The following is a 22,200-nucleotide window of genomic DNA, read 5'->3' as shown; positions in this document are numbered from 1 at the left end:
TGAAAGTGGAAAGAGGCACAAAGCTTTAGTTAAACCATGTTGATATGATGCTTAAAAAATAAAAATAAATAATAAAAAACATACTAAAATGAAAGAGCTCATTCTGAGTAAAACACCCTTCTACAAACACCTCAATTCAACATAGGGCCTACTTTATCATACAAGGGTCAATTATGTAGGCAGGAGTGCAAGACGCGTAAAAATAACACATGACAGTCACAACACCAATAGTTTTTTAAAAAACAACGTAATAATACAAATCCAGCCAAAGGGTCCTAGAAGATATTACAAAGTACATAAATACAAATATAAAGTGGCTATGTGTTTGGGTAATTAAATTCTGGTTCTGAATGAAAATGAATTCTGAATACAAGGGGTGGGTTCTACCTTTTGATATACCAATCAAGAGGGAGAAAATTAACATGTAAACACTTCAGACTACATCGGTCAGGTGGAAAAGTTGCTGTGTGCATGTTATGTAAATTATTTCTAATACAATTGAATTCTTGCAGAACCTTTTAATGGTAAAATGATGCAATATGTTCTGATAAAAATGTGAATAAAATGTTTAAATCAGTGGTATAACAGAGGGATTTCATGAATTTCATCAATTGGAGATTCACATTTTTTCAAAACTTCATTTCCTTGCTTTGTTGGCACAGGATTTTAAAAACGATCAAGTCAGATTAGTCTGCTATACAGTGCATTCGGAAGTATTTAGACCCCCTTCCCCACATTGTTACAGTCCATCTAAAATGGATTCAATTAATGTTTCCTTAATCTACACACAATACACCCCATAATGACAAAGCAAAAACAGTTAGAAAATGTATCTAATTTACTTTTTAAAAATGTAACACCTTTACATAAGTATTCAGACCCTTTGCCATGAGACTTGAAATTGAGCTTAAGTGCATCCTGTTTCCATTCTAGCCATGCCCCAAACTTTCCCTGTGACTGCACCACTGACTCGGTGCTAGTTCTAGCCTGTCCTAAGGAACTACTGCACTCACTGGGAGTCTGGGCTGCGTCACCACTTATGCGGCACAGAAGTTAACACACTTGAATAATGCCACACGGCATGTAGAAATTTTAAAACGTAATAACTGTTTGCAAAATAATGTCCATTACAGGTTAGAACACTTTACAATGCAAGAAGATACCGGTAGAACCTTGCTTGAAATCATAATGAAAAATATTGTCAATTTCAAAGCGGACTGTCACCAAAAATGAATTAACTTAGTCTACCCCGCCTCATCTCTCCCAGTCTAGATATTTCCTTGAGCGGTGTGTGTAAATGTCATGGGTCTTAAAAAGAGACAGCGTACACATTTATAAAAAGACTAATGCTATTCTATGCAAATGTTGAGTATAATAAAATAAGTCCAAAACGGAAGGGAAACATTCTGTCGCCCCATGAAAATCAACCAAAACAAGCTAAATAACTCCATGCATGCACATCCTATTGAATATACATTCACCTGTATTGTGAATATACCTAGGCTACATTCATTTACCCAGTTTATCAATAGAGATATACCATTCAAATAAATCATTGTCATATAGATTAATTGTAATGTATCCATTAATCCCATTATACAATCAATTTGGCTTTGGTAAAAAACAATTGAACTTTAAAAAGGCCTGTCTGGATCAAGTGCCATTGTGACTTTGGCTAATATGCTTTTTTTGACGTAGTATCTGGGGTGACATTGAATTGAACAGTATAAAAAAAATCTGAATGGTGAAAGACCCATTGAAATCACTTAGAATGTATGCGTTGCCACCCTAGGGCCATGAACTACTCAAAGCAAATTCATAACCTATTATTCCAAAACAAAAACAAAAACGGTCAAATTTGAAAACTAGGTGGATATGTAAAATATGCGTTTTCATTTCTGTATTTTTCTGATGGCCAGAGAGACATTGGAACTTAACAGCTCATGCCAAACACTGTCCCATTCCGAACACATACACCATGTATACAAAAGTTGTGGACACCCCTTCAGATTAGTGGATTTGGCTGTCAGCCACACCTGTTAGCACACTCATAGAATGCCACCTTTCCAACCAGTCAGTTTGTCAAATTTGTGCCCTGCTAGAGCTGCCCCGGTCATCTGCAAATGCTGTTACTGTTCAATTTTAAAACGTCTAGAAGCAACAACGGCTCAGCCACAAAGTGGTAGGCCACACAAGCTCACAGAACTGGCTCGCCAATTTCTGAAGTGCGTAAAAAAAAAATCACGTCCTACATTGCAACACTCACTACTAAGTTCCAAACCGCCTCTTGAAGCAAAGTCAGTTCTTGTGCTGTTTGTTGGGAGCTTCATGAAATGGGTTTCTGTGGCCGAGCGGCCGCACACAAGCCTAAGATCACCATGTGCAACACCAAGAGTCGGTTGGAGTGGTGTAAAGCTCGCTGACAATGGAGAAGTGGAAACGCGTTCTCTGGAGTGATGAATCATCCTTCACCATCTGAAATTCCGACAGACGAATCTGGGTTGGGCGAATACCAGAATGCTACCTGCCCGAATACATAGTTCCAACTGTAAAGTTTGGCGGAGGAGGGATAATGGTCTGGGGCTGTTTTTCATGGTTCGGGCTCTCGACGTCCATACCTCACTTTTTGGTACCCTTCCCCAGATTTGTGCCTCGACACAATGCCGTCTCGGAGATCTACGGACGACCTCATGACTTGGTTTTTGCTCTGACATTCAATGTCACCTGTGGGACCACATAGACAGGTGTGTGCCTTTCCAAATCATGCCCAATCAATTGAATCTACCACAGGTGGACTCCAATCAAGTTGTAGAAACATCAAGGATGATCAATGGAAACAGGATGCGCCTGTGCTCAATTTCAAGTCTCATAGCAAAGGGTCTGAATATTTATTATTAAATTTGCAAAAATGTCCGAAAACCTATTTTCGGTTTGTCATTATGGGGTAGTGTGTGTAGATTGATGAGGGATTTTTTTTAATCCATTTTAGAATAACAAAATGTGGAAAATGGGAAGGGGTCTGAATACTTTCCGAATGCCCTGTGCTTTTGAATGTTTTACTTATTTTACCTTTATTTAACTAGGTCAGTTAAGAACATATTCTTATTTTCAATGACGGCCTAGGAACAGTGGGTTAACTGCCTTGTTCAGGGGCAGAACAGATTTTTACCTTGTCAGCTCGGGATTCGATCTTGCAACCTTTGGGTTACTAGTCCAACGCTCTAACCACTAGGCTACCTGCCGCGCACGAATATTTGGAAGATGCATCTCTCATTACATCACTGCCAAGATATTTCAATTTCATCCACCACAATTTACTTTTCAACACCTTTTTAGGACAGCAATTGACCTGGTTGTTCAAAGAGTTTTTTGGATACCTACTTCCTATACATTTTTCCTTCGCATTACAACACTGCCAAGATATTCACATTTTGGCAACCAGTATTTACTTACGTTGCAATAATGTCTTTGACCTGCTTGTTGGCCATCCCCACATAATGGTCAATCTGTACCTAAAATACACAAAACAAAAATCATTCTAGTGAAAAGCGTAGGTACAATATTAAACTTCCACTTGGCTTTGAAGTCAATTGATCAACATTTCAGTAGAGGTGTGAATGTTCTATGATTCCCTCGTCAGATAAACATATTTTTCATACATTTATCAGCAAATAACAGCTCATACCTTGTACTTCTCATAGATGATGGGGAAGCTGAACATTCCAACCAGACCTGGAGAGAGGGGGAGAAGGTTGACACCTCTGTCAGCCACTATGTCTGTATACAGACCAGAGCATGCGAGCAGAGCGCCCAATTTGACTGGAGCGAAATTCCCAAAGGCTGGAGGGTCTGCCTTCTCGCACGCTCCAATTTCGCTCCAGTAGTGCTCACGTCACGAGATCAGGGTAACCCAGCCCAGCATGCATTTGTAGTGTACTTGTGTGCTGCTATAGCCCCTTGCTTTACCTGCTGTCATAGAGTTAGCTAAATATTTTTTATAAATTAACTGATAAAACACGTGCTAAATCAAGGTGACTTACAAAGATATGGACCAAGAGGGAGTGCAGTGATGTAGTGTCCACAACTAAAGAATAATTGTGGAATCTGGAAAGACACGTATCCCAAAAGCATGATTGTGTACTTACTGTGTGCACATGCTAAAGAAGGGAACAAGGTGGGTCGGTGTGTCATGGTAGCAGAGTATTAATAAACTAAAAGTCTGATCTTAAACGTTGTTAATTTATTTCTTGATTAAGCCCAATATGCCTGGCATATCCCCATATTCAAGGAGCTTTTCGTTTTGATTGGGTTATTGCCTAAACCTAAGCCTACCCATGAAGATTTTTTTTTTTTTTTACTGCATCTCTGCCCAGGCAAGAGTGGAAGTGAAGTGTCAAAAATGTCACAAAAAGCCTTTATGCTTAAGTTTCCAATGATCAACTTAAAAAAAAAAAAAAGTATCTCACCTAGAATAAGGAGTGTAAGTCCGTTGAACAAGGCACCAACATAGGTGAGAATCCACATCAGCACAGCAAACTGGATGGGAGAAGAATGACAGGTTTTTATTTCAGTCTGTTCAAAACATTAGGTCTATTCATGGGTTGCATGTTGTCACAATATTGTTTTGAACATTCGTTTTAAGACCGATTACCAGCTGACCATACTACTCAAGTCTCAATTTGGTGCCGATTAAGATTATCTGAAGTGCATTACTTTGGCTTGGAAACACAATGACATTTCAAAATGTAGGCAAATAATTAGTAGGACAAGCTTCTGTAATCATTGTAATGTCTCCAGAGACTTTAGATGCAGTACAACTTCAGCTAAGATTGAGGGGAGAGCGCCGACATTTCACCTAGCTAATGTTGGTATTGTTAGCCATTTCTGACGAACTCTGCTAGCTCATGGCAACATTGCCATCTCTATCGTAAACTTAACGACATCATGATGGCAAAGTTGTTTTCTACTAATTAGTCTACTTTAGCAATGTCAACGTATTTACAGGCCATTCACGTAGATTTGACCAAGTCATAAGCCACTGTTCTGAAAGATGTGGCATTAACCATCTGTCAGACATCAATATGCTGAGGCATCTGTAGAACGTTGAGAACTATGGCAACGACGCGACCGAGTGACAGAGGTGCAATCATGAGCATGTAAGAGGCTATCCTTCTATATATTGATTAGCAAAGCCGTTCTGACAATTTCACTCAAAATGTTGCATAAGCCTTCCTACGGAGCTTAGGCATGTTAACTTCTTATGGATGGTTGCAGTATTGAGTAGCTTGGATGACTGACGTTCCCAGAGTAAACTGCCTGCTACTCACACCCAGAAGCTAAGATATGCATATTATTAGTAGATTTGGATAGAAAACACTCTGAAGTTTCTAAAACTGTTTGAATGATGTCTGTGAGTATAACAGAACTCATATGGCAGGCAAAAACCGGAGAAAAAAAATCCAACCAGGAAGTGGTTTGTAGTTTTTCAAGTGATTGCCTATCCAAACTACAATGTCTGTGGGGTCATTTTGCACTTCCTAAGGCTTCCACTAGATGTCAACAGTCTTTAGAACCTTGTTTGAGGCTTCTACCGTGAAGTGGGGGAGAATAAGAGCTCATTGAGTGAGAGGACTGCTAGCAGGGCATGCGCCTCGGCCATGCGCGCTCACATGAGAGGTAGCTCAGTTCCATTGCATTTCTGAAGACAAAGGATTTCTCCGGTTGAAACTTTATTGCAGATTTAAGATAAAAACATCCTAAAGATTGATTCTATACATCGTTTGACATGTTTCTACGAACTGTAATGGAATTTGAGTCTGACCTGCGCGTCGTGAACTTGGATTTGTGAACTGAAGGCGAACAAAAAGGAGATATTTGGACATAAAGGATGGACTTTATCGAACAAAAAACATTTGTGAAACTGGGATTCCTGGGAGTGCATTCTGATGAAGATCATCAAGGTAAGTGAATATTTATAATGCTATTTCTGACTATTGTTTACTCCAACATGGCGGATATATTGTATGGCATGTTGTGTCTGAGCGCCGTACTCAGATTATTGCTTTTTCGGTAAAGCTTCTTTGAAATCTGACACAGCGGTTGCATTAAGGAGAAGTTTGTCTAAAGTTCCATGCATAACACTTGTATTTTCATCAACATTTATGATGAGTAATTCTGTAAATTGATGTGGCTCTCTGCAAAAATCACCAGATGTTTTGGAGGCAAAAGATTACTGAACATAACACGCCAATGTAAACTGAGATTTTTGGATATAAATATGAAATTTGACGAACAAAACATACATGCATTGTGTAACATGAAGTCCTATGAGTGTCACCTGATGAAGATCAAAAGGTTAGTGATTAATTTTCTCTATTTCTGCTTTATGTGACTCCTCTCTTTGGCTGGAAAATGGCTGTGTTTTTTTGTGTATAGGCACTGACCTAACATAATCATATGGTTGCTTTCGCCGTAAAGCCTTTCTGAAATCAGACTGTGGCCGAATTAACAAGAAGTAAAGCTTTAAAATGGTGTATAATACTTGTATGTTTGAGGAATTTTAATTATGAGATTTTTGTTGTTTTGAATTTGGCGCCCTGCAATTTCACTGGCTATTGTCATATCGATCCCGCTAACGGGATTCCAGCCATAAGAAGTTAACATGTTAGGCACGCCGCAGCTGTAATCCAGGATCACATGCATCCTTATACAGTGATATCCAAGGTGGACAGACAATTATCAATTAGTAAAGACACTGAGAATCTGACCTGGAATCAAAATATCAACAACCATTTTTAGCCTTGTCCCAAATGAATAAATAAGGCAATGGTGGTGCAGCCAAAGGGATTTGGTTTATTTACGACATTTGGCATAAGTTCACCAGGTCACCATTTCACTCTGCCCACAGGGCACAGACTAAATAGATGACACTCTTGATGAATCTTAATAATCGTAAATCAATGTTGCTGATGGCTCTTGAACGGGCAGAGGTCTAATTTATTGTACCCTTTAACAAAAGAGGCCAGGCTAGAACCACAAAGGGAGGGGAGAGAGAGAGGGGCCAGGACATGCAGGGAGGAGGGGTCTGGAGGGGCCTTAGCAATAGACAGGGCAGAGGTTGAACTGGAAGGTGTTGACAGACATGTAGAAACTTCATAGCGCTCAACAGCTGCTCTTCTCTACAAGGCTGTTTCCCCCTTAAGACAATGAGGGCCTGACTGTACATGGACAAAATGAAAGGAAAAGCTCAAACGTTTTACACGTGAACGCAACCATAGAATTAAGAGCACATGTTTTCAGTAGCTATTAGAGGGTTGAACATGAACATTCCCGTAAGGTTAACAGTCAAATTCCCCCTAGACTGAGTAATAGCAACTAAAAATATATAATACCAAAATATTTAGCCTAGTCCTAAACAAGCAACATATTTCCGTGCAGAGGCTAGCCTACATGCTTAAAATCTTCATTTGCATTCTTACCTTGAGGGAATCCACCAGGTCTTCAACAAGAAAGAGGCGACGCAGCTCTATGACTGTTGTGTTGAACCGTGCCAGAGCACAGTCGCTGTACTTATGGACAGTTTCCTTTGACAGACCCACATCCTGATTCAGGTACAGCCTGCAACACCACAAAACATGAGCCTATGTATATTGCAAGTCAAATCCTGAATCTAAACAGGGTGTGTTATCATTCAACAATGGAGTTAACCCACATACGTATAAACTGTTGTCATGACTGTCCTGTGAGGATCCAAATAGGTCAGATCAGCTTTGCAATAAACAATTCCAAACAGACCCCCTCTCAGCCACATATGGGGGGGGTTAACACCTCACACCCTGTTGTAAATCAATTAGAGAACTTTCAGCATCTCCCCCTCCAATTTTCACCACAGGAATGAGCCTGTTTCAGACCTTTTCCAGAGGAAACTAAACACATTCTAAAGCGAATACTGGAACAATATTTCTAACATAGAACATGGGGAATGGTCAGAGGCGATCTGGAGAACACTGGTGACGTTTCAGTTATTTTGTGATGTCATTAAAAATGTTAAAGAAAATACTGTAACTGGAAAAGTATACACTGAAGTGTCCATCCTGTGTTGTGCATAAAATATGAAAAATGTGTGTTTGTTGAGGGACATGATTTTAGGAGCCATAGAGCTTTACATCAACTTTGCAGTGACTAGCCACGCCCATGAGATGTCAGAGAACGTGTCAGCTGACATACCCGCCCTTTTGAATGAACTGTATAAAATGGGTTAAGAATTTACACATCAGACCAGAGAGACGTGGCGCTGCAGCTCACATTTAAAGTGGTTGGAACTCAATCTCAACACAAGGTAGAGACGATAAAGTCACCTCCCGGACAATCACTGGTACGGCTGATTAGCTGTCCTCAGTAAAGTATCTAGAAAAGCAATTTTAAGTGGGACCATTCCATTACTGTGTTCAAATCATCGTATTACACTACTCTCCTCACCCCACTGGAACCATCTTCAAAGAAACATCTTCCAGAGCAAATGGAAGTAGAATAAAATCTGTAGTGCTGTTCAGGATTACACGACAAGTCACCGGATATCGGACGACTGCAGAAGACTGTCCGAAAGGGGTCCCCACCAATCAGAGCCTTACAAGCAAATAGGTCCAACATCCTTTCCAAGAAGGCCCTGTCTACCGAGAGAAACCAAAGATTCACGTAAATACATTCATGGTTTCTTACTCCAAGCGGGTGGGGTTGTGTGCAAAGTATAAGTGAGAGTAGTTTCTAAATGTACCAACGTTAAATGTCTGTCCCTCTCTCGCCCTCCATGTCTTTTGTAACAAGCAGCCATTTTGTTGTCAGTCTGCTAGGGACCTGTTTCAAATGTATTAAGTGTGTATGTTTATCCTGTGTTACCATTTAGTTAAATAATTAAACCAATGTGTAGTACTGAATCATAAGTAAGGCTGGGGTTTTTGCAGATGCAAGGTTACTACTGTTCAGAATGATGATACGAGGTTATGATAAGTTTACCTATCACATCCATGAACAGTTAAGACCTTTAGAGTTTAATTCGGGAGATGGTAACTCTTTAAAGAACCGCTCCCGTGGTGCCCCAAATCCTAATGAGTTAATTGTTACATTATTAATTTAACCGGGTAACAATTAAACAGTTGATTAGATAAATCATCAGATTAATGAAAGTAAAGTCACAACACTATTCTAGTCAAGGCTCATCCTAAACTACTGCTGTACACCTTTTTTCTACTCATATAGTGTCCATAATGTCTACACACCATCATATACATTCCATTCTGACATTGCTTGTTCTAATATTTCTACTTTTTTTATTTGCATGTATTATTACTGCACTGTTAAAGCTAGGAACATAAGTGTTTTGCCATACCTGCAACATCTGCAAAATATGTACGCAACAAATACAATGAAATTGTTTCTTAGTGTCGAGGTTATTCACAAAACATGGGCGAGGGGTCTACAATACCCTCTGAAGCCTAGAGGTTGTCGAGAAGAATGGTTGGCCTTTTTGCACGTCAGATTGATTTCTTAGAACGCAAAGCCAAGAACCACGATTGACCGGCATAGTTATGATTTTCTGAGCACCAGTCACATTCCCTGTAATCTTAAACCAAGATAATTCAATGTTAATGAGTGGTTGGTGAGAATTCATAAGGCTTTAGGCCACTGCCAGGAATGGGGATAACCAGAGTAGCAGCTCTGTGCGACAGTGCCACAATGTTTACTCTCAAATAAGAGACATATCCCTTTCTCCCTCCTTGGCTGAGAATACATCTACTTCTGCAACCCAATCGTCTAATCAGGCCAATATTTTACTCCAACTATAAATTAGCCAGTAGCTGGATAATCATGTTCAAATTGCATGATTCATAAAACATGTGTAGTTTCAATTCAGTCATTCATCTTCAATTCAATTCCTGAAGTGACTAAATGGAATAATCCCAAAAAAGAGGCACTCTTCAGGAACACTGCCTTGGAACAGTGATCACTGTTCCATGGCCTTACATTCTTCTACTGGCCCACATGGCTGGGGTATTGGAAATGGATGTGAGATGCCAAGGTTACCCTGCTGCATAGGAATCTTAATCTGCGATTTTGGAACAAGAGATAGTCCAGATAGCAGCTGAGGCTAATGCATGCATGATGTATATAATAGAATACATGGATGTTTTCTGCAATACATCATCATGGTGTATGTTGAGCAGTGGTGTAAAGTACTTAAGCAAAAATACCACTTTAGTAGTTTAAAGTATCTGTATTTTACATTTGACAACTTTTACTTCACTACATTCTTAAAGAAAATAATGTACTTTTTACTCCATACATTTTCCCTGACAGCCAAAAGTACTTCCTACATTCTGAATGCTTGAGAGGACAGAAATGGTCCAATTCACACACGTTTAGCAAGAGAAGACCACTTGTCATCCATACCGCCTCTGATTTGGCAGACTCACAAAACACAAATGCTTAATTTGTAAATGATGTCTGAGTGTTGGAGGTTGCCCTTGACTCAAAAAAAAGAAAATTGTGCCGTTTGGTTTGACATTTATACTTTAGTATATTTTTGCAATTACAATATATTGGATTAAGTATATTTAAACCCAAATACTTTCATAATTTTACTCAAGTAGTACTTTACTTGGTGACTGTCACATAACTCATTTTCTATTAAGGTATATTTACTTTTACTCAAGTATGACAATTGGGTACTTTTTTCACCACTGATGTTAAGTGGGTTACTAACTTGAATGGGTGCCCTTCATCAGACTTCTGGATGGCCTGCAGGATCCCCTTGTATATCCTGAAGCAAATGGTGACAGAGAGGAGCGCCAGAGTGATGTAGGATGAGACGCTGACGATGCTGCAAAGTGTCAGGGAGAGCAGCAGAGAGAGGCCAGCGCCAAACACCACGCCAGAAGTCTTGACATCGCGCCAGTACAGGAGCTCTACCACTGCAGGAGAGCGAGAGAGCACAGGGTCAGATAGCTGCAGGACACAAAAACTAAGTGTGCTTCTTTTCAACACATTAAAATAAGAGATTATGGTGGTGATGTGGAGGTGGAATGAGAAGGGGTAAATTATGAAAAAATGAGCACCCGATTTCATTTGCTTAATTATTTGTCTGCAGATAATTAGCTACTAGCCACACTACTTCACTAAAAGGGAATCCCTGGTGTTCCCTACAGCTGACATGTTTCGTTTACTGTTGGAATACCAGTATACCACTGCAGGTAATGCACCTAATCCAGGTCCATTCATAGCCATGGCATAGGCTTAAAACCTGTTAATTTTTAAGATTGTTAGCCAACCCCCACCCGGTCACTCAGACAGCTAGGGGCAGGACAGACCCATGCTTGTGTTTCACCAGGAATTCCTAGCACGTCAGTGTACAATAGTAGATGTGAAAGACATCCATTTCCTACTGGCAGACGAATTTCAAAACGTAGGCTAGCCAGCAAGCGGGCATTGCTCGAGTCTTCAATCTGCAATGGTTTGGCAGGCTACCAGATTTCAAATTGCTTAACAAGTAATGAATGAGCTTATAGTTAACCCAGATTTTACAGGTTTCTGCCAAATAGATAATCATATCAAGCGCTTCACACCAAAGCAACGACTGATGAATTCATGCGACTGAATTGATGATATAGCTAACAAGTAAAATGCCTAAAGGCACCGCAGGAGCAGAATCAAAAGAAGCATCAGCAGTTTTAGCCAGCCTAGGGACACTTCACTGTCAAATCACAAGAATGCTTCTCGTGAGGAATCATGTCAGACCCTGTATGGACCACGCTCGTGGGGTCTTTTTAGGCGGTGACGCTAAGCTTTTAATTTCTCCCAAACGCAAATGTTAGCTGCTAGCTTAACTGGATAGCTCGACTACATCTCGTTTAAATATAGCTAGCATATTAGCCAGTTACTAGTAGCTAGCGCCAACATTTGCGTCACCAGAACCCTTTGTTTAGAATGTTGCTAGCAATAATAGCTAACGTGCAACCGTGAAGTGGGGGGGGGTCGTCGTCCTTTCAGTCGGTCTACCGTACATATGGTAAGCATGAACTAGCATGTGGGGGAACTAAAAATAGCCCAGGCATATCAACTGCGCTAATCTCATCATATAGCTAGCTAATAACATGCCATGTTTTAATCATGTCCTTCCGTATACATCTCCTTCATGTAAACACTTCTTTAATATCCACGGGGGGAGATGGATAAACAGGAAAATGACTGAATCGTACATGAGTCTGACGCCATGTCGTTCTCAGCGTAGCCCCATCACGATAAAATGTCCAGTTTGACCTAGCTGGGACTCTGCATAGCGCCATGCACAGCTCAATTCCTACCCATTTCCCCTCCCACCGTGGCGTCGGTAAGGCAAATTGGTTAATTCAACGGCGATACAATCGAATATAAATGTGATATGTAAAGGCAGCATCGTTCACACGAGAATGACAGCACTTACCCCGTTCGGCATCCATCTTGAGCCTCCTAGCATCCAGCACTAGCTCAGCAGCGCGAGAGGGTGTTCACTTCCTGCTAGGTACATTTGAGATCCACTCATTATGCGCAGCGCCTCAGCCCTTTAATTATGTTTAAGTTTCAATACGTGCCCAATGCAAATATGTGAATGAGCTTTTCTACTATACGTGGGACGACTGGTAGAGCGTTGTAGTAATAGTAATTTGGTTTCAAAACGGAATGAAAATATTGGAAATGGGGGAGTAGGTGGCGTGGAAAATGTTAGTCTTAACTGCAAATGTTGACCAGCTTTATCAATATAACACAACAGTGCATCATATGACCGACAACTGGTCAAATCTAAAATCAGGAGTTTATTACAAAGACATTTTTGTAAATACAAATTCTAACAAATGTAAAAACTGATCAACGCAGGCAATTTGCAATGTATTGGAAGCCTTTTATACAGCCATGTGAAGCTGTAGGTCAATATTTAACCAATACAATGGTCTGGTAGTGAGTTCATAGCCTTAATGCCCTAGCCAGAAAGAGTCCTCTTCAAGCTCTTACATCAGAACACGTCAGATGGAAATCCATGCACCATATCCAGTTTTAGAATCTAACAATATGCTTACCCATTAAAACTAATTATGGGGCACACCAGAAAACATCCTACTTCATCTTCATTGCCCAGCTATACATTTCCCCCCCCCCCCCCTCCCCTCTTTGTTAGTGTTATGTCACTGCCATCTGCCCCTCCTTTAATCCTGTAATCTTTTAATACATAAATGTTACAGACTAATGTAGACAGTTTCTCAGCCCAATACTGCTTAGTCACTGGAGTGACTCAGGCTGGTAGTCTACTACACCCTATCCAAGTGCCTGTGCCTGTCATGCTCAACTGAACACTCAGCCAGATGGTAGTTGCTAAAATGGATGACATACCATTTAGTCAAATAGAGTTGACAGAGGCCCTTTGAGCACAATGCCCTTTCTGTTGCAATGTGTGCAAATTGCCATGCTGCATCCCAGAATGATGCAACGGCAGTAGCACACATGACAAAAATCTGCAGGACATGAGCAGAGTGCCATTGTGAGGCAACAAATGTCCCGTCTGAGCTGAAAGCAGATGGCTACAACTGGGCCTGGAAAACACCAGAAGACCTCTTCTGCCATAAGCCACATGGCTCCTCTTGTGCTTGCCATATAGGCTAAGAGTGATCACATACATACACAAAAGTTTGTAATTTAGCAGATACGCTTATCCAGAGCGATTTATAGGAGCAACTAGGGTTAAGTGACTTACTAAAGGGCACAGATTTTTCACCTAGTCAATTCAGGGATACAAACCAGCGACCTTTCGGTTACTCGCCCAACGCTCTTAACCACTATGCACACACTTCTTTTTGCACATGCTGAACAATGGACTTATACACCTTTATAAAGCCTAGTCAGCAGACTGTAGGGCTGAAGGCTGGTCCTGCATTCAGCAGTATTTGTCACAGGGGTTAGAGACCCCTGGTGCACTGGACCAGGCAGTCGCGAGTCAACTCCAGGCAGCATGGAATCATTAGACAACTATTACACTTGTCACTTTAGCCCAACACCCCTCCCACCATGCATCTTTGGACAGACTTCATCCTGTCAGTGCTACCCTTACCAAAGGTTCTGCTAGGATAGTATATTACACATTAGAAATCCAGAGAAACTTGTAGATTTTTTTGTGTCATTAACAGTTCCACTGGTTACCAACAATCTTATTTACGGATGGCTACACATTCAGAGCAAATGGCATGCATGGCTGGATGGGACAAGCAATATCAAAACCCACTCAACTACCAGAGTGATTACCAATTACATACTACGAATGTCCACAATACCTGTGCATTGTTTAATAACCACCCTCTAAAAACAAATGGACTACTTTTAATTTCACATAGATCTAGAGAACCCAGCAATAACTACAAAAAATATCTCTATATAATATTCAGGAAAGGTTACTGCAACAGTAAAATAAGAGGGATACCCTTGTCTTTCCACTGTGGAGGCTGGGTGTCTCCATTTTCCGTTTTCCCGTTTTCCATGATAGAGCCGCTGTGTAGGTATCAGCAGGTCATTCCAGACAGCATGCGGTGTGTTGGGCTGGAGGCGGGTGGGGTGCGGGGACCGAGGTGGAAGATAGGGGACAACCAAACCTTCCTCCTGTGAGAGGACTGCAGTACTACTGCTCTCGCTCTACCTCCCTCCCCCTTTTCTCTTCCTCTCAGGCTGTCGGACTGAGGTCAGCTGACTGTCTGCTGGCACCTAGAACGCCTAACGCACTGACGCAGCAACTTCCCCATCTAACTCACTCCCCCTACCTCCCAGTCTGATACTCTCCCTCCCCTTGCGCAAATGTACATGTGCTTTTCCCCTCTCTCTCATCCCCACGTGGATGACAAAGCAGCGAGTAGGTGACTCCACCCAACGGTCTCTGTAGGGACTACAAGTACAGACTATCTCACTACCTTTAAAATGACACTAGTGTGTACTGTGACTTAATTTTAAATGCCCTCTGAATTGCCTTCAAAAGTTGGGAAGTAACATTAAAACAAAAACCTCAAATCTAACCTCATGCTCTGGAAAGCAGCAGACATCCAATCGGACCATTACTGCACTTATATTATGAATGTAATATTATTCTGTTGATCAGAGTCAAAGTCCATCTTCACAAATGGTGTACCATATCAAAATCAGCCAAACAATTATGATTTGGTTGTCACCATATCAACCCTCATCAGTAGTCAGTCTTAAATCACATAAGAAAAATGGTGATTGTTGTATTAGTCCACTAGAGGGCACCTCACTAATTTCACTTAAGTCTGCCTAGGTTTCCTCATTCTTGTTTCAAATAATTTATATTGCGCTAGTATTTTCAGCAAGTCTTTTAGAGAGTTGACAAAAGTATATTCACTCAGAATTTGAATCCCATTTAAATAAATGGGAGGTACCGTGCAAGGTACATTTTGCAGCATATGGGTGTAGTCCTACTGAAGACTATGGGTGACTAATTAATTATACAGTGGTCGGTTACTACAGTTCTGTGGATTCAAAACAACCTGCAATCTCACTAAGGGGGTTTTGCGAATGAGATAGGGCAGGGGTGATGTTTGATGGTATTGCATTTCGAGTCAAACAAATAAGGGAACACTTGCTGACAAGCTCCATTCTTCATCGGCTGCTGTCGCAATGCAGGCAGAGCCTTTTTATTGGGCGATTCCTCACACACTGTCTGGGTGTCTGCCAGCCCTGCTCAAAGCAATGTCCCAATCAGATAAATACATATCTGCACTCTAGTGATGTGCCTCGGTGTGAATAACCAGCAAGGTAAAACTAAGCCATTCATTGTAAAAAATACTTAAGATGAAAGCAAAGCCTTTAACCTAACAGCAGTCATGCAAAAATAAAACATTAAATCAGAAAGCCACTGCCCCAGTGCAGTAAGCCTTCCAAACATATGGCCATTTTTTGCTACAACACTGCCCTTTTCACTGAGCTGGGCAAGGTTTATCTGGACATGGGAGCTCAAAAGGCAAATGGGGCCTACAAGGCGGTGTACAGTTTCATAACTCTGGTTGTTATTTTCAGCATGGCCTAAAACCAGACAGTAGAGTTTAGTGATATCAATGACACACGATCAGGGTTTCCCAAACTTCCTGGGTGCATGTATTTTTTTTGCCCTAGCACTACACAGCTGATTCAATTAATCAAAAGCTTGATGAGCTGGTTAATTGAGTCAGCTGTGTAGTGCTAGGATTTCTTTTAACAAAAAAATAAAAAATGGACCCAGGGAGGGGAAGGGAAGAGATGTATATATATACACATATATACACATACATACACCACAGTTTTTGCCACATTCACTCCATTAGACAATGCATATTTGTAAATAGTACACTGCTCAAAAAAATAAAGGGAACACTAAAATAACACATCCTAGATCTGAATGAATGAAATAATCTCAAATACTTTTTTCTTTACATAGTTGAATGTGCTGACAACAAAATCACACAAAAAAAAATCTATGGAAATCCAATTTATCAACCCATGGAGGTCTGGATTTGGAGTCACACTCAAAATTAAAGTGGAAAACCACACTACAGGCTGATCCAACTTTGATGTAATGTCCTTAAAACAAGTCAAAATGAGGCTCAGTAGTGTGTGTGGCCTCCACGTGCCTGTATGACCTCCCTACAACGCCTGGGCATGCTCCTGATGAGGTGGCGGATGGTCTCCTGAGGGATCTCCTCCCAGACCTGGACTAAAGCATCCGCCAACTCCTGGACAGTCTGTGGTGCAATGTGGCGTTGGTGGATGGAGCAAGACATGATGTCCCAGATGTGCTCAATTGGATTCAGGTCTGGGGAACGGGCGGGCCAGTCCATAGCATCAATGCCTTCCTCTTGCAGGAACTGCTGACACACTCCAGCCACATGAGGTCTAGCATCGTCTTGCATTAGGAGGAACCCAGGGCCAACCGCACCAGCATATGGTCTCACAAGGGGTCTGAGGATCTCACCTCGGTACCTAATGGCAGTCAGGCTACCTCTGGTGAGCACATGGAGGGCTGTGCGGCCCCCCAAAGAAATGCCACACCGTGACTGACCCACCGCCAAACCGGTCATGCTGGAGGATGTTGCAGGCAGCAGAACGTTCTCCACGGCGTCTCCAGACTCTGTCACGTCTGTCACATGTGCTCAGTGTGAACCTGCTTTCATCTGTGAAGAGCACAGGGCGCCAGTGACGAATTTGCCAATCTTGGTGTTCTCTGGCAAATGCCAAACGTCCTGCACGGTGTTGGGCTGTAAGCACAACCCCCACCTGTGGAGGTCGGGCCCTCATACCACCCTCATGGAGTCTGTTTCTGACCGTTTGAGCAGACACATGCACATTTGTGGCCTGCTGGAGGTCATTTTACAGGGCTCTGGCAGTGCTCCTCCTGCTCCTCCTTGCACAAAGGCGGAGGTAGCGGTCCTGCTGCTGGGTTGTTGCCCTCCTACGGCCTCCTCCACGTCTCCTGATGTACTGGCCTGTCTCCTGGTAGCGCCTCCATGCTCTGGACACTACACTGACAGACACAGCAAACCTTCTTGCCACAGCTCGCATTGATGTGCCATCCTGGATGAGCTGCACTACCTGAGCCACTTGTGTGGGTTGTAGACTCCGTTTCATGCTACCACTAGAGTGAAAGCACCGCCAGCATTCAAAAGTGACCAAAACATCAGCCAGGAAGCATAAGAACTGAGAAGTGGTCTGTGGTCACCACCTGCAGAACCACTCCTTTATTAAGGGTGTCTTGCTAATTGCCTATAATTTCCACCTGTTGTCTATTCCATTTGCACAACAGCATGTGAAATTTGTCAATCCGTGTTGCTTCCTAAGTAAACTGTTTGATTTCACAGAAGTGTGATTGACTTGGAGTTAAATTGTGTTGTTTAAGTGTTCCCTTTATTTTTTTGAGCAGTGTATATTAAAACATTTTCCTTAAAGTATAATTTTGAAAGATCTAAATGTTTGGCATGGGTCCTCAAAAGGTTCTTCAGGTGCACCATCGAGAGCATTCCTGACTGGTTGCAGCTCTGCCTGGTATGGCAACTGCTCAGCCTCCGACCACAAGGCACTACAGAGGGTAGAGCGTATGGCCCAGTACATCACTGGGGCCAAGCTTCCTGCTATCCAGGACCTCTATACAAGGCAGTTTCAGAGGAAGGCCCTAACAATTGTCAAAGACTCCAGCCACCCTAGTCATAGACTGTTCTCTCTGCTACCGCACAGCAATCGGTACCGGAGCACCAAGTCTAGGTCCAAGAGGCTTCTAAACAGCTTCTACCCCCAAGCCATATGACTCCTGAACATCTAATAAAATGGCTACCCAGAATATTTGCATTGCCCCCCCCAAGGTCTACACCGGTTGTATTCAGCACGTGACAAATTCAATTTGATTTACTGTCCCCACTTAAATACATGTAATTTTGTCCTTGAAATACTGTAGAATTACATTAATTCCTATTGAGGAATGTTTCTTCTGGGGAGTGCCAATATGGCCGACTGGTGGCTTCAAAGCCTCTCATTGGCCAACACACAGCATCAGCGATCCACAGTTTACAGATAAACTAATTCCACAGAGAAAAACTCTGGGCAAACTAAAATCACTGTGGGTGTAAGCAACACAGTCAGGCCTGCTAACTGCCACACTGTTCCCATGGGAGGCAGTTCTTACCAGGCCCTGTGGTACCATTCAAACCAATTGGCAAGAATGAAACATTTTAATTGTAGATCAGCTCATTTCCTAACGAGGCGTATTTTTGAATATTTATTTTCTTTACAGGATTCCTTCTTGTCGCTGTCAATTAGGTTAGTATTGTGGAGTAAACACAATGTTGTCGATCCATCCTCATCACTGTTCTCATGTTGAAATCCCTGAGTGGTTTTGTTCATCTCCGGCAACGAAGGTAGGAAGGATACCTGTATCTTTATAGTGACTGGGTGTATTGCTACACCATCCAAAGTGTAATTAATAACTTCACCATGGTCAAGGGGATATTCAATGTCTGCTTTTTATTTTCACCCATCTACCAATAGGTACACTTCTATGCGAGGCATGTGAAAACCTCCCTGGTCTTTATGGTTGAATCTGTGTGAAATTCCCTGCTCGGCAGAGGGACTTTACAGATCATTGTATGTATGGGGTACAGAGAGAAGGTAGTCATTCAAAAATCATGTTAAACACGCAACTTAAGCAAAATAGTACTCCTGAACTTATTTAAGCTTGACATAAAAGGGATGATTACTTATTGACTCAAGATATTTCAGCCTAATTTTCTATGGGTAAGTATACATTTCAAAAAGCATAATTCCACTTTGACATTATGGGTCATTGTGTGTAGGTCAGTGACAAAAAAATAATCTCCCTTTAAATTGTTTATTCAGGCTGTAACAAAATGTGGAAAAAGTAAAGGCGTGTGAATACTTTGAAGGCACTGTATATCTTAATGAGGGAGGGGATTATACACTGCTAGGTCACTTCCTATAAATGGATTGTGTGGTATCAATGGATTTTTAACATATCTCTGTAACACCATTGCACATTTTTATTCTGTTTCTGCACAGAGAAGTCACGAGAAATTCATTACTTACTACATCAGGAAGATGGATTCAGAAACACAAATACAAGAATTATGAAAGAAAATATGAAAACCAAGATCATGAAAAACAAAATCATGCCAACACATGCACCCAACTGTAAATGTTAATTTATTTTTTTTAAATGCTAAAAAAAAAAAAAGGGGGACAATGCAGAGGAGAAAGGTGATGAAAAAGTGAAAACTTATGGGGGAAAAAAGGGAAATGACAACCAATAAAACCAAAAAAAAATAACTGGTGGTGAACTTCCATGTGGGAATTACCTGCTTCAGCACTCAGGTCTGGCATCTGATCCATTTTGGGGCCCTCTGTGTCCTTAGCGAACAACTCCGGTTTGCGAACAGGCGAGTGGATGAGAGGGGCCTTTGAAGCGGGACCTTTGGTATCATCCTTCTCCAGGTCTGACTTAACCTTCTGGGTGAGTAGGAGGTAAGAGCTCTGACTAGGAGATTCTTCCTGAACTTCTGGGACTATATTTGCAGATGCCACATCCGTCAGCCCAAAGCGCATGTCATCTTCATCCATGCTAAACTCTGTTGCCTTAGCAAACTTGGAGCTATCTAATGCTTCTAGAAACTCATCGATTACACCCCTGAGGGGCCTTTCGATGAACTCAAACTCTTCAGAGGACACTTCCGGCTCAGAGATATCCTCTGCTGCCTCTGGCTCTTCCACTTTCATGTCATTCTTCTCAGACTCCACCTGGAAACTTGCAGGATTCTTGGCCATTGCCTCCAGAACAGGGGACAGAGAGTCTGCTGACGGACTCTCGGAATCAGAATCTTCAGGGGTCTTTCTAGTCTGGAAATTAAGAGGCTCTAATTTGTTCACAATTTGGGGTGAATCTTGACTGGAAAACATCCAATCTTTTTGTTCTATCTGGACAGGTGCTTTGCTATGGGGTGTAGGCTCTGCCTCCTTTACGAGGTCAAAGGCACTAAAGCCTTCATCTTCAGTCTTCGCCTTCACAGCTAGTCTTGCTTCAGTCTCCTCAGTCAGCTCCTTCAGCAGTAAAGCTTTGGAATCGAAAGCAAAGGGATTTGTGGCTGACAGAGGGACAGGGACAGTGGGTGACTCAACCATCTTCCGGATAGGAGCAGGGCTCGGCTCAGTGCTTCCTTCGGAAGAGCCAGAGTCCACTTTGTCAGGGTTCAGAGGGAAGGGCTTTAAGATATCTGGAAGAGATGGAAGTGTAGAGTCCTCGCTCTCTTTTGGGGTGGTTGAGAACTGATTGAGTGGCTCCATGAGCGAGTCCGCAGCCATCTTGACAGACTCATACGTTTTTATTTCATCATAATATGATGGTGGGCTGCCATCTTGTGAGTCTTCAGCCCGGCCATACTGGACCAGGTCTGGGGTGGGACTCTCAGACATTTTAGCTGCCTGGCTGTCAGAGGTCATATCCCCAAGATGGGAGAACCCAGCATCTGCTACAGGGGAGAAGCCCTGGAATGGATTCTTCTTCACCTCAAACATTAAGTCATCATCTGATTGGCTAAGCATATCTGGCTCATACCCAGAGGAGCCTCTGGAGGCTGAGTCTTTGGTAAACGTATCCATGGAGGCCCTGGGGTTGTCTTGAGAAGCTAAGAATGGAGAATCCCAGTGCTCTGTTGGGTTAGAGGAGGCAGGTGTAATGTCAGATTCAGGAGTCATCAGGGGATTATTGGAGGACTGGGAAGGAGTAGTAGACCTGACTGAGCTACAAAGCTGCTCTTCAGGAGAGACCACTCCACTGTCTCCACACAGAGACTTGGACCCTACATCACTCTCGGGGCAATTTTTTGTATGTTTACTTTGAGTGTAGGTAGCAGTTTCTAACCCTTTCACAATATCCTCATCACTCTTACTAAATCCTAATCTGGCGTTACCCTCTTCATCCCAAGGCATATCCTTGGTCAGTATTTTGGGGGGCTCAGTAGAAGGCCAAGAAGAGAAGCCCAATGGAGCAGATGTTGGATTTGGACTCTCTGACAAAGAGAGGTCTTCCAGAGAGTCAGGAGAGTGAAGGCGAGAGAGAGGGGAGATGGGAGCAGGGGAATCACCCTTCTGCTCAAGCTCTTGAGTAAAGAGGGAAAAATGCAATACATCAAGACATGCTCCATTCCTTCAGCGCTAGCAAGCCATGCCTGGCATGCCCTGCCAGCAGTCTGCAGAGTTGAGGTGGTGTTTCCCATCAGTGATCTCAAAGTTATCAACTGGCATGCCAAAAGACCCAAAACCAGTTATGGGAGATTTGTTTAAACATAGGAGCAATCTGAGGGGAATCACCACCTAAACTTTTAACTGTAAAGTTAGTGTCTTCCATCTTCTCTACTGTAAGTGGACTTGTCACAGGGATTCACATTATAGGATCATACAAACAATGTTAGTCTTTCATTTAAAATACTTAAATGCAAATTCTATGTAAAATATTATTAAAGGCCAAGTGCAGTTATCCTGTGTTTTATATCATATTGTACAATAGCTGATAAAAGTTACCACTGTAAAAGTGAACACATTTGATCAGTGTTATTCCCTGAGTTGCTGATTGAAAATACGATTTAC

At 42.0% G+C, this 22,200-nt stretch overlaps 1 protein-coding gene across 10 annotated transcripts in view; it reads right to left on the bottom strand.

Moving 5' to 3' along the window:
• Nucleotides 1-22,200, bottom strand: part of rtn10 (reticulon 10) — a 32,432-nt gene that overhangs the window by 926 nt on the left and 9,306 nt on the right. For 4 of the 10 annotated variants that reach the window (XM_014205690.2, XM_014205698.2, XM_045721819.1 and 1 more), the window contains 5 exons: nt 10,760-10,967; nt 7,479-7,617; nt 4,467-4,536; nt 3,686-3,732; nt 3,454-3,512 (listed from right to left, as the gene is read on the bottom strand). In XM_014205690.2, the coding sequence (XP_014061165.2) occupies nt 3,454-3,512; nt 3,686-3,732; nt 4,467-4,536; nt 7,479-7,617; nt 10,760-10,967 (523 nt within the window). Of the gene's footprint in view, nt 1-3,453; nt 3,513-3,685; nt 3,733-4,466; nt 4,537-7,478; nt 7,618-10,759; nt 10,968-12,475; nt 12,728-14,497; nt 14,800-19,916; nt 21,714-22,200 lie in introns of those variants that run through there. The other 6 variants (XM_014205670.2, XM_045721792.1, XM_014205681.2 and 3 more) reach the window with 4 other exon arrangements.

This window comes from Salmo salar, chromosome ssa01 (genome assembly GCF_905237065.1).
Source record: "Salmo salar chromosome ssa01, Ssal_v3.1, whole genome shotgun sequence".
Classification (NCBI taxonomy): domain Eukaryota; kingdom Metazoa; phylum Chordata; class Actinopteri; order Salmoniformes; family Salmonidae; genus Salmo; species Salmo salar.
The sequence above is the reverse complement of the archived record's forward strand: the minus strand, read 5'-3'. Positions and strand labels throughout refer to the sequence as shown.